At 43.5% G+C, this 13,218-nt stretch overlaps 2 protein-coding genes across 2 annotated transcripts in view; one reads left to right on the top strand and one right to left on the bottom strand.

Annotated features, from left to right (window-relative positions):
- The window catches only part of SLC38A1 (solute carrier family 38 member 1), a 540,785-nt gene that overhangs the window by 311,286 nt on the left and 216,281 nt on the right, over window positions 1-13,218 (top strand). The gene's annotated exons all lie outside the window — the stretch shown is intronic.
- Window positions 1-13,218, bottom strand: part of ARID2 (AT-rich interaction domain 2) — a 182,451-nt gene that overhangs the window by 30,919 nt on the left and 138,314 nt on the right. The window contains exon 16 of the mRNA XM_081330945.1: window positions 12,891-13,039. Within this exon, the coding sequence (XP_081187071.1) occupies window positions 12,891-13,039 (149 nt within the window). The remainder of the gene's footprint in view (window positions 1-12,890; window positions 13,040-13,218) is intronic.

Raw genomic sequence — 13,218 nt, 5'->3', positions numbered from 1 at the left:
TTTACATTTTCAAGAGATATCTGCACAAGATTTTTGTAAAAGAAAAGGGAGCCCTTATACCAATATATAAATAAATGGAAATAAAATATTTCATGTATTTTTATTAGGTAGTAGCTTATAAAGCCCCTTCATGGATTACTGCCTTGTCGTGGCGAAGGGGCTTGCGTAATTCAATGAAGCTATGAGCTATGCCGTGGCAGTGCCAAAGAATGTTCAAACTATCGCACCATTGCACTCATTTCTCATGCTAGTAAAGTCATGCTTAAAATCCTACAAGCTAGACTTCAGCAGTATGTGGATCGAGAACTACCAGAAGTACAGGCAGGATTTCGAAGAGGCAGAGGAACTAGAGATCAAATTGCCAACATACGCTGGATCATGGAGAAAGCTAGGGAGTTCCAGAAAAATATCTACTTCTGCTTCATTGACTATGCTAAAGCCTTTGATTGTGTGGATCATAACAAACTGTGGCAAGTTCTTAAAGAGATGGGAGTACCAGACCATCTTATTTGTCTCTTGAGAAACCTATATGCGGGTCAAGAAGCAACAGTGAGAACTGGACACGGAACCACTGATTGGTTCAAAATTGGGAAAGGAGTCCGGCAAGGCTGTATACTGTCACCCTGCCTATTTAACTTATATGCAGAGCACATCATGAGAAAGGCAGGGCTAGATGAATCAAAAGTTGGAATGAAGATTGCCGGAAGAAATATCAACAACCTAAGATACGCAGATGATACCACTCTAATGGCAGAAAGTGAAGAAGAACTAAAGAGCCTCTTGTTGCAGGTGAAGAAGGAGAGTGCAAAACTTGGGTTGAAACTTAACATTAAGAAAACCAAGATCATGGCATCTGGCCCTCTCAATTCCTGGCAAATAGATGGGGAAGAAATGGAGGTAGTGACAGATTTTATTTTCCTGGGCTCCAAGATCACTGCAGATGGGGACTGTAGCCAAGAAATTAAAAGATGCTTGCTCCTGGGGAGGAAAGCCATGGCAAATCTAGACAGCACACTAAAAAGCAGAGACATCACCCTGTCAACAAAAGTGTGTATAGTCAAGGCTATGGTCTTCCCAGTTGCAATGTATGGCAGTGAAAGTTGGACCATAAGAAAGGCTGAGCGCCAAAGAATTGAGGCCTTTGAACTGTGGTGCTGGAGAAGACTCCTGCGAGTCCCTTGGACTGCAAGGCGATCAAACCGGTCAGTCCTAGAAGAGATCAATCCTGACTGCTCTTTAGAAGGCCAGATCCTGAAGCTAAAACTCAAGTACTTTGGCCACCTAATGAGAAGGAAGGACTCACTGGAGAAGAGCCTAATGCTGGGAAAGATCGAGGGCAATGGAAGAAGGGGACGACAGAGAATGAGGTGGCTGGATGGAGTCACTGAAGCAGTAGGCATGAGCTTAAATGGACTCCAGAAGATGGTAGAGGATAGGAAGGCCTGGAGGAATGTTGTCCATAGGGTCGCGATGGGTCGGACACGACTTCGCAGCTAACAACAACAGCTTATAAAGACTTCCCGTATCACCATGACAGTATTAAAAGCTTGTGGCACTGACTAGTTATGCAAAGAGATGTTTGAATGGGAGAAGAAAATCTGTTCAACTAGTGGCATGCAATTTTATTGGACTTTGAGATATTCACTCCATTACCTGAAAGATATATCTTGGGAAAAACCCACTGATTTATATTATACTTTAATCCCTACTCCAAGAAATAGAGCAGAATATGAAGGGATTTAAATCACACAGAATTGGGTTGTATGTCAAAAAGCTGTCTGAGGATCAGTGATACCCAAATAATTATATGGTTATCTGCAAACAGGGCACAACATTTAAATGTATGAATTATGTATAATATATTCATTTATTTGGAAAGGTAAAACTCCGTTGTCTGTGAAAAGTTTAAGAACATTATTGCAGAATTTCTAAAACAGTAACAAAAAGAATTTAAATGTAAGACAGTTGAAAAATGTAATGGTAGTTTCTCCACAGCTTTTCTGGGTTCTTATGCAAGATTCCAAATACAGACAGGCAAATACCGAAAATACATAAATACAAAACAAGAGATTTTAAAAAATTGTACAAAGGGTATCATTTACTTTTAAGGAAAAACTATGAATCTGGATGCTATGAAGTGGTGATAGGTAAAGGGATATGAGTGCTCTTCAGCAAAATACTACCAAGTATTTCAGTGATAGAGAGCTAAAAAGAAGAAATTCTTGGCTCCATAAAGATTTGCTATTTCAATTAATGGACAGGGAACAATTCAACACTGTTTATAGCTTTCTACCAATTGGCCAATTTGACGTAATTTTTTGTTTCAGACAATAAACAAAGTAAGCAGGCCAATCAAACTTGTATCTTCCAGTGATAATGAGAATATTTGAATTCTCACATTAGGTGGATGCTATGTTTTCAGACCCCTTCATGGATTACTGCCTTGTCGTGGCGAAGGGGCTTGCGTAATTCAATGAAGCTATGAGCTATGCCGTGCAGGGCCACCCAAGATGGAAAGGTCATAGCAGAGAGTTCTGACAAAACGTGATCCACTGGAGAAGGAAATGGCAACCCACTCCAGTATCTTTGCCATGAAAACCCTATGGACAGTACCAAAAGGCAAAACGATATGACGCTGGAAGATGAGCCCCTCAGGTCGGAAGGCGTCCAATATGCTACTGGGGAAGAGCAGAGGGCTAGTACTAGTAGCGCCAGAAAGAATGAAGCAACTGGGCCAAAGCCGAAAGGACGCTCAGCTGTGGATGTGTCTGGTGGTGAAAGGAAAGTCCGATGTTGTAAAGATTTTTTCTCCGTAGGAACCTGGAATGTAAGATCCATGAATCAAGGAAAGCTGGACGTGGTCAAACAAGAGATGACAAGACTGAACATCAACATCTTAGGTATCAGCGAACTAAAATGGACAGGAATGGGTGAATTTAATTCAGATGACCATCAGGTATATTACTGTGGGCAAGAATCCCTCAGAAGAAATGGAGTAGCCTTCATAGTCAATAAAAGACTAGGAAAAGCAATACTGGGATACAATCCCCAAAATGACAGAATGATCTCAGTTTGAATCCAAGGCAAGCCATTCAATATCACAGTAGTCCAAGTCTATGCCCCAACCACCGGTGCTGAAGAGGATGAAATTGACCGGTTCTATGAAGCCCTACAGCACCTTATAGAACTAACACCAAAAAATGATGTCCTTATCATCACGGAGGTTTGGAATGCTAAAGTAGGAAGCCAAAAGATAACCAGAATAACAGGCAAGTTTGGCCTTGGAGTACAAAATGAAGCAGGGCATAGGCTGATAGAATTTTGTCAAGAGAATACAATGGTCATAGCAAAAACTCTTTTCCAGCAACTCAAGAGAAGGCTCTACACATGGACATCACCAGACGGTCAACACAGAAATCAGATTGACTATGTGCTCTGCAGCCAAAGATGGAGAAGCTCTATACAGTCAGTAAAATCAAGACCAGGAGCTGACTGTGGCTCAGACCATGAGCTGCTCGTTGCAAAGTTTAGGCTTAAACTGAAGAAAGTAGGGAAAAGCACTAGGCACTCAGGTATGAATTAAATCATATCCCTGTTGAATATACAGTAGAGGTGACAAATAGATTTAAGGAATTAGATCTGATAGACAGAGTGCCTGAAGAACTATGGACAGAGGTTCACAACATTGTACAAGAGGCAGCAAGTAAAACCATCCCAAAGAAAAAGAAATGCAAGAAAGCAAAATGGCTGTCTGAGGAAGCTTTGCAAATAGCTGAGGAAAGGAGGGAAGTGAAAGGCAAGGGAGAAAAAGAAAGATACGCCCAATTGAATGCAGAATTCCAGAGAATAGCTAGAAGAGATAAGAATGCCTTCTTAAATGAACAGTGCAAAGAAATAGAAGAAAACAATAGAATAGGGAGGACCAGAGATTTTTTCAAGAAAATTGGAGAGAAGAAGGGAACGTTTTATGCAAAACTGGGCATGATAAAGGACCAAAATGGCAGGGACCTAACAGAGGCAGAAGAGATTAAGAAGAGGTGGCAAAATTACACAGAAGAACTATACAAGAATGAGCTTAACGTCCCTAATAATCACAATGAGGTGGTCACTGACCTCGAGCCAGACATCCTAGAATGTGAAGTGAAGTGGGCCTTAGAAAAGCTGAGCAACAACAAAGCTAGTGGAGGTGACAGTATTCCAGCTGAGCTATTCAAAATCTTAAAAGACAATGCAGTAAAAGTGCTACACTCAATTTGCCAGCAAATTTGGAAAACTTAATAGTGGCCACAGGATTGGAAAAGATCAGTTTACATTCCAATTCCAAAGAAAGGCAGTGCCAAAGAATGTTGAAACTATCGCACCATTGCACTCATTTCTCATGCTAGTAAAATTATGCTTAAAATACTACAAGCTAGACTCCAGCAGTATGTAGATTGAGAACTACCAGAAGTACAGGCAGGATTTCAAAGAGGCAGAGAACTAGAGATCAAATTGCCAACATACACTAGATAATGGAGAAAGCTAGAGAGTTCCAGAAAAACATCTACTTCTGCTTCATTGACTATGCTAAAGCCTTTGATTGTGTGGATCATAACAAACTGTGGCAAGTTCTTAAAGAGATGGGTGTACCAGACCATCTAATTTGTCTCTTGAGAAACCTGTATGTGGGCCAAGAAGCAACAGTGAGAACTGGACACGGAACCACTGATTGGTTCAAAATTGGGAAAGGAGTCCAGCAAGGCTGTATTCTGTCGACCTGCCTATTTAACTTATATGCAGAGCACATCATGAGAAAGGCAGGGCTAGATAAATTAAAAGTTGGAATTAAGATTGCCGGAAGAAATATCAACAACCTAAGATATGCAGATGATACCACTCTAATGGCAGAAAGTGAAGAACTAAAGAGCCTCTTGTTGCGGCTGAAGAAGGAGAGTGCAAAACATGGGTTGAAACTTAACATTAAGAAAACCAAGATCATGGCATCTGGCCCTCTCAATTCCTGGCAAATAGATGGGGAAGAAATGGAGGTAGTGACAGATTTTATTTTCCTGGGCTCCAAGATCACTGCAGATTGGGACTGTAGCCAAAAAATTAAAAGACACTTGCTCTTCGGGAGGAAAGCCATGACAAATCTAGACAGCACACTAAAAAGCAGAGACATCACCCTGTCAACAAAAGTGCATATAGTCAAAGCTATGGTCTTCCCAGTTGCAATGTATGGCAGTGAAAGTTGGACCATAAAAAAGGCTGAGTGCCAAAGAATTGAGGCCTTTGGGCTTCCTGGAGAAAAAGATGGCGGCGGAAGTCGAGCAGTAGCTACCTCAACATAGTCGCTGCACCTGGCGGCTTCACTGAAGCTTCTTCGAAGCCGCCGAGTGGGAAAACTCAGCGGAAAAGAGGGGAGCTTTCCAGCTCTGTGCCAAAAGTGCAATGTGCATGAAGATGCTGAAGAACCTCCCCGGTGCCGGAGTGGTGAGCGGATGCCTGTTATCGCCTCCTGAGGCTATTGCTATACTGCGAGGAAGCCTTACTCATTCCAGCTTAAACGTAAAATTGCGCTGATATTCGGAGTCTTGACTTAAGCCAAACTGACAAGGTGGTGGAGTTTATAACTATCTTCCAATCCCGAATAGAATGAAGCGGCAGAGAGACGGTGTGGCAGTTTAAGAATAATACCATCTTCGGACTAAGAGGGATCTTGGTGATTGGGTTTTACTCTTACCTTAAGATTGGTGACTTTGACTTTAATGTTCCCTGCCCCGTAGGACACCATTGCATGAGCTGTTATTTTTAGGTTTGTTTTGTGTGTAAGATGAATTAGAGGAGCTGGTGTCTGTTGCCGTCTAGTGACTAGAGACTAGAGACTTTTTAGGAATATTTAAAATGGCTACTATGACTACCACTTTGAAGAAGAAGGTACCTATGACTTCCTTAGTCCCATCTCCAGCTAATATTTCCACGGCACCACAACGATCGTCAGAGGATATGACTACTCCTGGTAAACTTGCGATTTCGTCACAGAATACGCAAGATATGCTCCAGGCTATACAAGAGACGCTGACCAAGAATCAAGAGTCAACGTCAAAGTCCCTTGAAGAGTTAAATAAAAAGGTTGAAACGCTAACCAATGAAACATAGCAGTTTCACGCAAAATTCGAGGAAGTCCAAAATGTCCTATCTAATCATGAGGAACGGATTCAAGCTACTGAGATGAAGACCGAGAAAGTGATCTGCAAAATGGAGCGACTTGAACTTAGGCATGCATTGGCTAATAAAAAAATCGAGGAAGAGATCATCTTCCTTGAAATGGACCGCTCTGGTTATTTTCTACGGTTCCAGAACGTCCCCGAGGAGAAAGACGAGCATCTGGATGTATTGATGGGGGAGATTGTGGCAGAAATTACTGGAAGGGACTGTGGAGATGTCTCAAGGGATATCGATGATGTCTTTCGGGTATATACTAGCTACGCTCGACGTAATAAGCTCCCAAGAGAGATTCATGTTTGATTTGCCAGGACGTCACTGAGGGATGAAGTATTTTGGAAAATGAGAGACCAAGCTTTTACCTATAAAGACAATCGACGAACAGGTCTACCTCAACTCTCAAAACGGGTACGAGATACCCAGAGGAAATATGTTTTTCTTACAACATGGCTAAAGAAACACGGGATACGCTATCGTTGGCTACTACCCGAAGGCCTGACCTTTACTTGGCAAGAGCAGAGGTTACGATTCGAAACTATACAAGAAGCACAAGACTTTTCAGAGGTCTTTATTAATCCTAGCGACCAGGAGAGTGAGGGTGACAACGTAAGTAAAAGCCAAGAGGAAGTAACTCAGGAAATAACAACCAAAGAGCACACCAGACAAGATAAGGAAACAGCCCATTTTGGAGAGGATAGAGGAAAGAACTCCCAAATTGAGACCAGATCTCGGAAACTTAAGAACACAAATAAGTAAAGGTATGAACGAGGGGATCCGCCTGTTTTCTGTCAACATTAATGGACTGAATACTCCTATTAAGAGGAAAAGGGTCTGGGTTAACCTTCAGAAAGATAACTATGACATTATATGCCTACAAGAGGTTCATATAAGGAAAGATCATCTCAAGACCCTAATCCATCCTAAACTGGGGAAGTTGTATGTATTTCTGGCCGACCCAAAAAAAAGGGGAGTGGTTGTTTACGACTGGAAAGGTCTGGTGAAACGTCAAATATACTGATATAGAAGGTAGGATATTGATGTTAGAGATTCTTATTGGTCAAAAGACAGTATTGTTGGTTAACATATATGCCCCCAATGTTAATCAATTTGGGTTTTTTAGAGACCTTTATAAGAAAATAAATGAATTAGACTATGAGCATATATGTATTATATATGTATTATATATGGGGACTTTAATGCGATTGTAGATACAACAATTGACTATGATTCAGCAGTGGGATTTCCAAAATACAAAAAAGGACACAGAAAGGTACTCCCTAAAACATGGGATAATTTAAGAATAGAAATGGGGCTAAGAGATGTGTGGCGAGATCACCATCCTATGCAAAAGTATTATACATATTTCTCTCCCAGGCACAGGTCGTGGTCTAGGATTGATATGCTTTGGTCAACATCGGATCTGAAAGAAGAGATAAAATTTGTTGAAATAGGTACGAATATATGGGCAGACCACCACCCTTTGATAGTAGAGTGGAAGGGGTCCACCAGAAGAGCGAGATGGTCTATGAGGGCTGAGATAATGAAGGACGAGGAATTTATAAACATGATTAAAAAATAAATAGGCTATTTTTTTCTGAAAATAAGAAAGAAGATATATCTCTTCAAAATATTTGGGACATGGCCAAAGCTGTTGTCAGGGGATTTGTAATAAAGTATACAGCAGCTAAATGGAAAAAAAGAGAAGGCAGAATGGATAAAGTTACTAGCCGAATTGGAGACAGCCGAGGGGGAGTTATGTTTGGATCCATCTAACAATTTGACCAAAGAGAAAATAGATTTGATTAGACATGATTTATCTATTTTAGATAAAAAAGATTTGACGAATAAAATTCGGAAGTGTAGACAAATGCAATTCAAGTTTGCCAATAAACCTGGCCGGTGGTTATCTTATAGATTAAGAAAAGAAATAGAATTTAGGAAGATTCAAATGCTATGAGATTACACGGGCAACTTAGTTGGTACAACAGAACAAAAAGCAAAGGTGGCGCAAGAGTTTTACTCCTCCCTCTATAGTCAAGAAATTTATCAGGAAGATAAGGTCAGGAGTTACCTTCAGAATTTGCAGACTGAGGCAATTCCTGATTCATGTAAAGAAATTCTAAATGCAGAAATTACTAGTGGGGAAATTGCAGCAGCTGTCAAGAAACAGGCAGGTGGTAAGACCCCAGGACCGGATGGCATTCCTAGTGAATTTTATAAAGAGATTTTTGATTCAATTAGTTCACAAATGAAGGGCCTATTCAATGAGGTCCTAATAGATTAAAGTTACCCTGGCCCTGGACAGAGGCCTTTATTTCCCTAATCCTGAAACCGGACACTGATAGAACCTTGATCCAGAACTATAGACCAATCTCGCTCCTGAATGTGGACTATAAGATTTTTGCGACAATATTAGCTGAGAGACTCCGGGTGTTTTTGTCCCGTTTTATCCACCAAGATCAGAATGGTTTTTTACCCTATAGGCATCTGAGGGATAATTTAAGAGTAGTATTGAATGCCTTAGAATATTATGAGACACATCCAGAAAAACCTATGGTGATGATCTTTCTGGACGCCCAAAAGGCTTTTGATAGAGGCAATTGGAACTTTTGAATACAACAAATGGAAGTGATGGGTTTCGGCTCTCAATTTAAGCATTCGTTGACGATTTGGTTTTTATATTACAAGATCCTTTGACTACAGGGCCGAAATTACTTGTAAATCTGGACAACTATGGAGAGGTAGCAGGATTAAAAATTAATAAGGACAAAACTAAAATGCTAATAAAAAATTTGTCGTATATTCAAAGGGAACAGTGTTAAAAAACTTAAATATTTGGGTGTTTGGTTGACAAACAAGTGTTCCACTATTAAAGAGCTTAATTATTCAAAACTGTTAGTAGATACAGCGAATGACTTGGATAGATGGTGGCATTTACAGGTCTCACTCTTGGGTAGAATTGCCGCGATAAAAGCCCATATCCTACTGAAATGGATTTTCTTATTTCAAACGGCTCCTGCAAGGTTGGGGAATTTTTTTTTTTAGGAAATTAGACCAAATTTTGGGTAAATTTATTTGGCAAGGGAAAAAACCCCATATAAAAAGGAAAAGGTTGCAGGAGCATAAAACAAAGGGCGGCTTGGGGCTCCTTATGTGGGAGCTTTATTACCAAGCCTCTTCCCTGGTTTGGATAAAAGACTGAGTGACTCTTTCAAGGAAACGTATCTTGACACTTGAAGGGTATGACTTGCAGCGAGGTTGGCATTCTTTTCTGTGGCCACAGAAGGATAAACAATCTAAATATTTTACTAATCACTACATTAGAGGAAATTTACAAAGGGTTTGGGAGGCGGTTAAAAAACAAGTATATATCCAGATCCCCAAATGGGTATCTCCGTTGGAAGCAGTGACCCTCCCGACTGTACATGGTATAAAAAGAAATTGGACCTACGGTGATTTGTTGGATGAGGATGGGAGACTCAGATTCAGAGCTCCAAATCAGAGGATTTAACATAGATTAGTGGTCTTATGCCCAAATACAAATCAGAACTGCCAGAGACAAACAGGAGTATGGTATTGCTCTTCAATTACAAACAATTGATAAACTCCTTTTGGGTAGTCAAAGAAAATTTATTTCTAACGCATACAATCTTCTTCTGTCCAGTTATATGGCGGAAGAGAATGTAGAAAACACGATGATTGCCTGGGGGAGAAATATTGGGAGGACAATATAACTCGATATGTGGCAGAACTTATGGAATAAGACCATGAAACTGACTCTATCCTCCGCTTTTAAGGAAAAATTTTATAAAATGATCTATCGTTGGTATCTCCCCCGTTAGAATTGCTAAAATGTTTCCAGGATCCTCTAACAGATGCTGGAAATGTTGTTCGGCTAAGGGTACCTTCTTCCACCAGTGGTGGACCTGTTCATATGCCAGATGGTTTTGGAGAAAAATTCAACAGTGGTTGTTGGAAATAACAGGCGTGAGCTTCCTTATGCAGCCAGACCTCTATTTATTGGGTATGAGACTGGTTAATATCGATAAAAGAGATTGGTATATATTTGTTCATGTCTCAACAGCAGCGAGGATGGCTTTTGCACAACTGTGGAAGGACCCAGATATTCCTCCTGATCATTTGATAATAAATAAGATTCTCTGTTGTGCCGAGATGGACAGGTTAACGTACATCCTAAAAGATAAATGTGAATCACTATATAAGTTGGAATAAGTGTTTTGTATGGCTTAAAAGAAGGTTCAATTTAGGAGATGAGCAATGAGATCGCTTACCTAATTGACTTATGTATTTTATTAGGCTTATAAGGTGGATAAGATTTGACTAATGGTAGTTTCTTAAATGATAAGGTTACTCTAGGCCAGGGGTCGGCAACCTAAAAAAGAAAAAGAGCCACTGGGAACCGGTTCCATCACAAATTAAAAAAAGAGGGAGCCGCGTGCGTGTGTCCATGCACGCGCATGCGCAAAAAGGTTTTTTGCGCATGCGCGGACGCACGCGGCTGCCATTTTTTTAAAAATGAGATGGAACCGGTTCCCGGTTGCCCGACGGCGACGGCCCGTCTGCAAAGCTGCCGCTTTCGGCAGCTTTGCAGACGGGCCGTGGCAGCTTCCTCAAAGAGCGGCGCCCCTGCCCATTCCGAGAGGTGCGCGCGCACCTCTCCGAACGACCGGAGGTGCGCGCGTACCTCCGCGCGAATGGGCAGCGGTGCCGCTCTTTGAGGAAGCTGCCGCGGCCCGTCTCAGCTTCCTCAAAAAGAGAGGCGCCCCTGCCCATTCCGAGAGGTGCGCGCGCACCTCTCCGAACGACCGGAGTTGCGCCCGCACCTCCCCAAACCTTTGGGGAGGTGCGCGCGTACCTCCGTGCGAAGGGGCAGCGGCGCCGCTCTTTGAGGAAGCTGCCGAAAGCGGCAGCTTCCTCAAAGAGCGGCACCGCTGCCCCTTCGCGCGGAGGTACGCGCGCACCTCCCCAAAGGTTTGGGGAGGTGCGCGCGCAACTCCGGTCATTCGGAGAGGTGCGCGCGCACCTCTCGGAATGGACAGGGGCGCCGCTCTTTGAGGAAGCTGCCGCGGCCTGTCTGCTAAGCTGCCGCTTTCGGCAGCTTCAGAGACGGCCCGCGGCAGCTTCCTCAAAGAGCGGCACCGCTGCCACTTCGCGCGGAGGTACGCGCGCACCTCCCCAAAGGTTTGGGGAGGTGCGCGCGCAACTCCGGTCGTTCGGAGAGGTGCGCGCGCACCTCTCGGAATGGGCAGGGGCGCCTCTCTTTTTGAGGAAGCTGAGACGGGCCGCGGCAGCTTCCTCAAAGAGCGGCACCGCTGCCCATTCGCGCGGAGGTACGCGCGCACCTCCGGTCGTTCGGAGAGGTGCGCGCGCACCTCTCGGAATGGGCAGGGGCGCCGCTCTTTGAGGAAGCTGCCGCGGCCCGTCTGCTAAGCTGCCGCTTTCGGCAGCTTCAGAGACGGGCCGCGGCAGCTTCCTCAAAGAGCGGCACCGCTGCCCCTTCGCGCGGAGGTACGCGCGCACCTCCCCAAAGGTTTGGGGAGGTGCGCGCGCAACTCCGGTCGTTCGGAGAGGTGCGCGCGCACCTCTCGGAATGGGCAGGGGCGCCGCTCTTTGAGGAAGCTGCCGCGGCCCGTCTGCTAAGCTGCCGCTTTCGGCAGCTTCACAGACGGGCCGCGGCAGCTTCCTGAAAGAGCGGCACCGCTGCCCATTCGCGCGGAGGTACGCGCGCACCTCTCCAAAGGTTTGGGGAGGTGCGCGCGCACCTCCGCCCATTCGGGGAGGTGCGCGTGCACCTCTCCAAACGGGCGGTGCCACTCTCCATTTGGAGAGGTGCGCGCGCACCACTGCCCGTTGGAAGAGGTGCGCGCACACCGGGCGGCTGGGAGCCGCAAGAGACGGCTCAAAGAGCCGCATGCGGCTCCGGAGCCGCAGGTTGCCGACCTGTGCTCTAGGCATTGGAAAGTTTAGCTGGGATGATAAACTTTTTTGTTAATAGGAGAGTAGATATAACTCTCGGTTTATTTTGTTTGTTCCCTTTGTACTATTTGTTGTCATTTTTAATGTAAATAATTAATAAAGATTATTTAAAAAAAAGAATTGAGGCCTTTGAACTATGGTGCTGGAGAAGACTCCTGCGAGTCCCTTGGACTGCAAGGCGATCAAACCGGTCAGTCCTAGGGGAGATCAACCCTGACTGCTCTTTAGAAGGCCAGATCCTGAAGCTAAAACTCAAATACTTTGGCCACCTAATGAGACGGAAGGACTCAGTGGAGAAGAGCCAAATGCTGGGAAAGATTGAGGGCAAGAGAAGAAGGGGATGACAGAGAATGAGGTGGCTGGATGGAGTCACTGAAGCAGTAGGCGTGAGCTTAAATGGACTCCAGAAGATGGTAGAGGACAGGAAGGCCTGGAGGAACGTTGTCCATAGGGTCGCGATGGGTTGGACACGACTTTGCAGCTAACAACAACAACAAATGTTTTCAGAGGCAGGTCTGATTCCTGTATCTCCCCCCCCCAAAAAAAACCCCCACCCCTGAAAAATCCAGTATGCATATAAAGTACACTCAGTGCTTCAAAGCATTTAAAACTGATGCAGTCAGCAAAAACATACCACATAAACATATCGTATAAAACTAATCCTTAGCAAGGATCATGGAAACACTCACTTTTTACAGGATTGCCAAAGACACATGAAATTTTGCCCAGGTTTTTTCATTTGTTCTGCATGTGGATTTGATACAGTATATATAGAAGGTGGCAAACTGACAGATGGACCTTGAACTTGCATTGTTGGTACTGGTATTACAGATGTGCTCTGTGAGAAAATTAAAAATAAGATTTATATAACAAATTCATACTTTTCCCAACATCCGGTGATTTTGTCTTACCCTAACCCTAACCCTTACAATTTCATATATGTAAACCACTAAAGAGCTCTATATCATGATTAGCTTTCCATGGTATTATTTCAACAAGAAGTAGATTGTAAACACT

This window comes from Vipera berus (genome assembly GCF_964194415.1).
Source record: "Vipera berus genome assembly, chromosome: 6".
NCBI classification, from domain to species: domain Eukaryota; kingdom Metazoa; phylum Chordata; class Lepidosauria; order Squamata; family Viperidae; genus Vipera; species Vipera berus.
The sequence above is the reverse complement of the archived record's forward strand: the minus strand, read 5'-3'. Positions and strand labels throughout refer to the sequence as shown.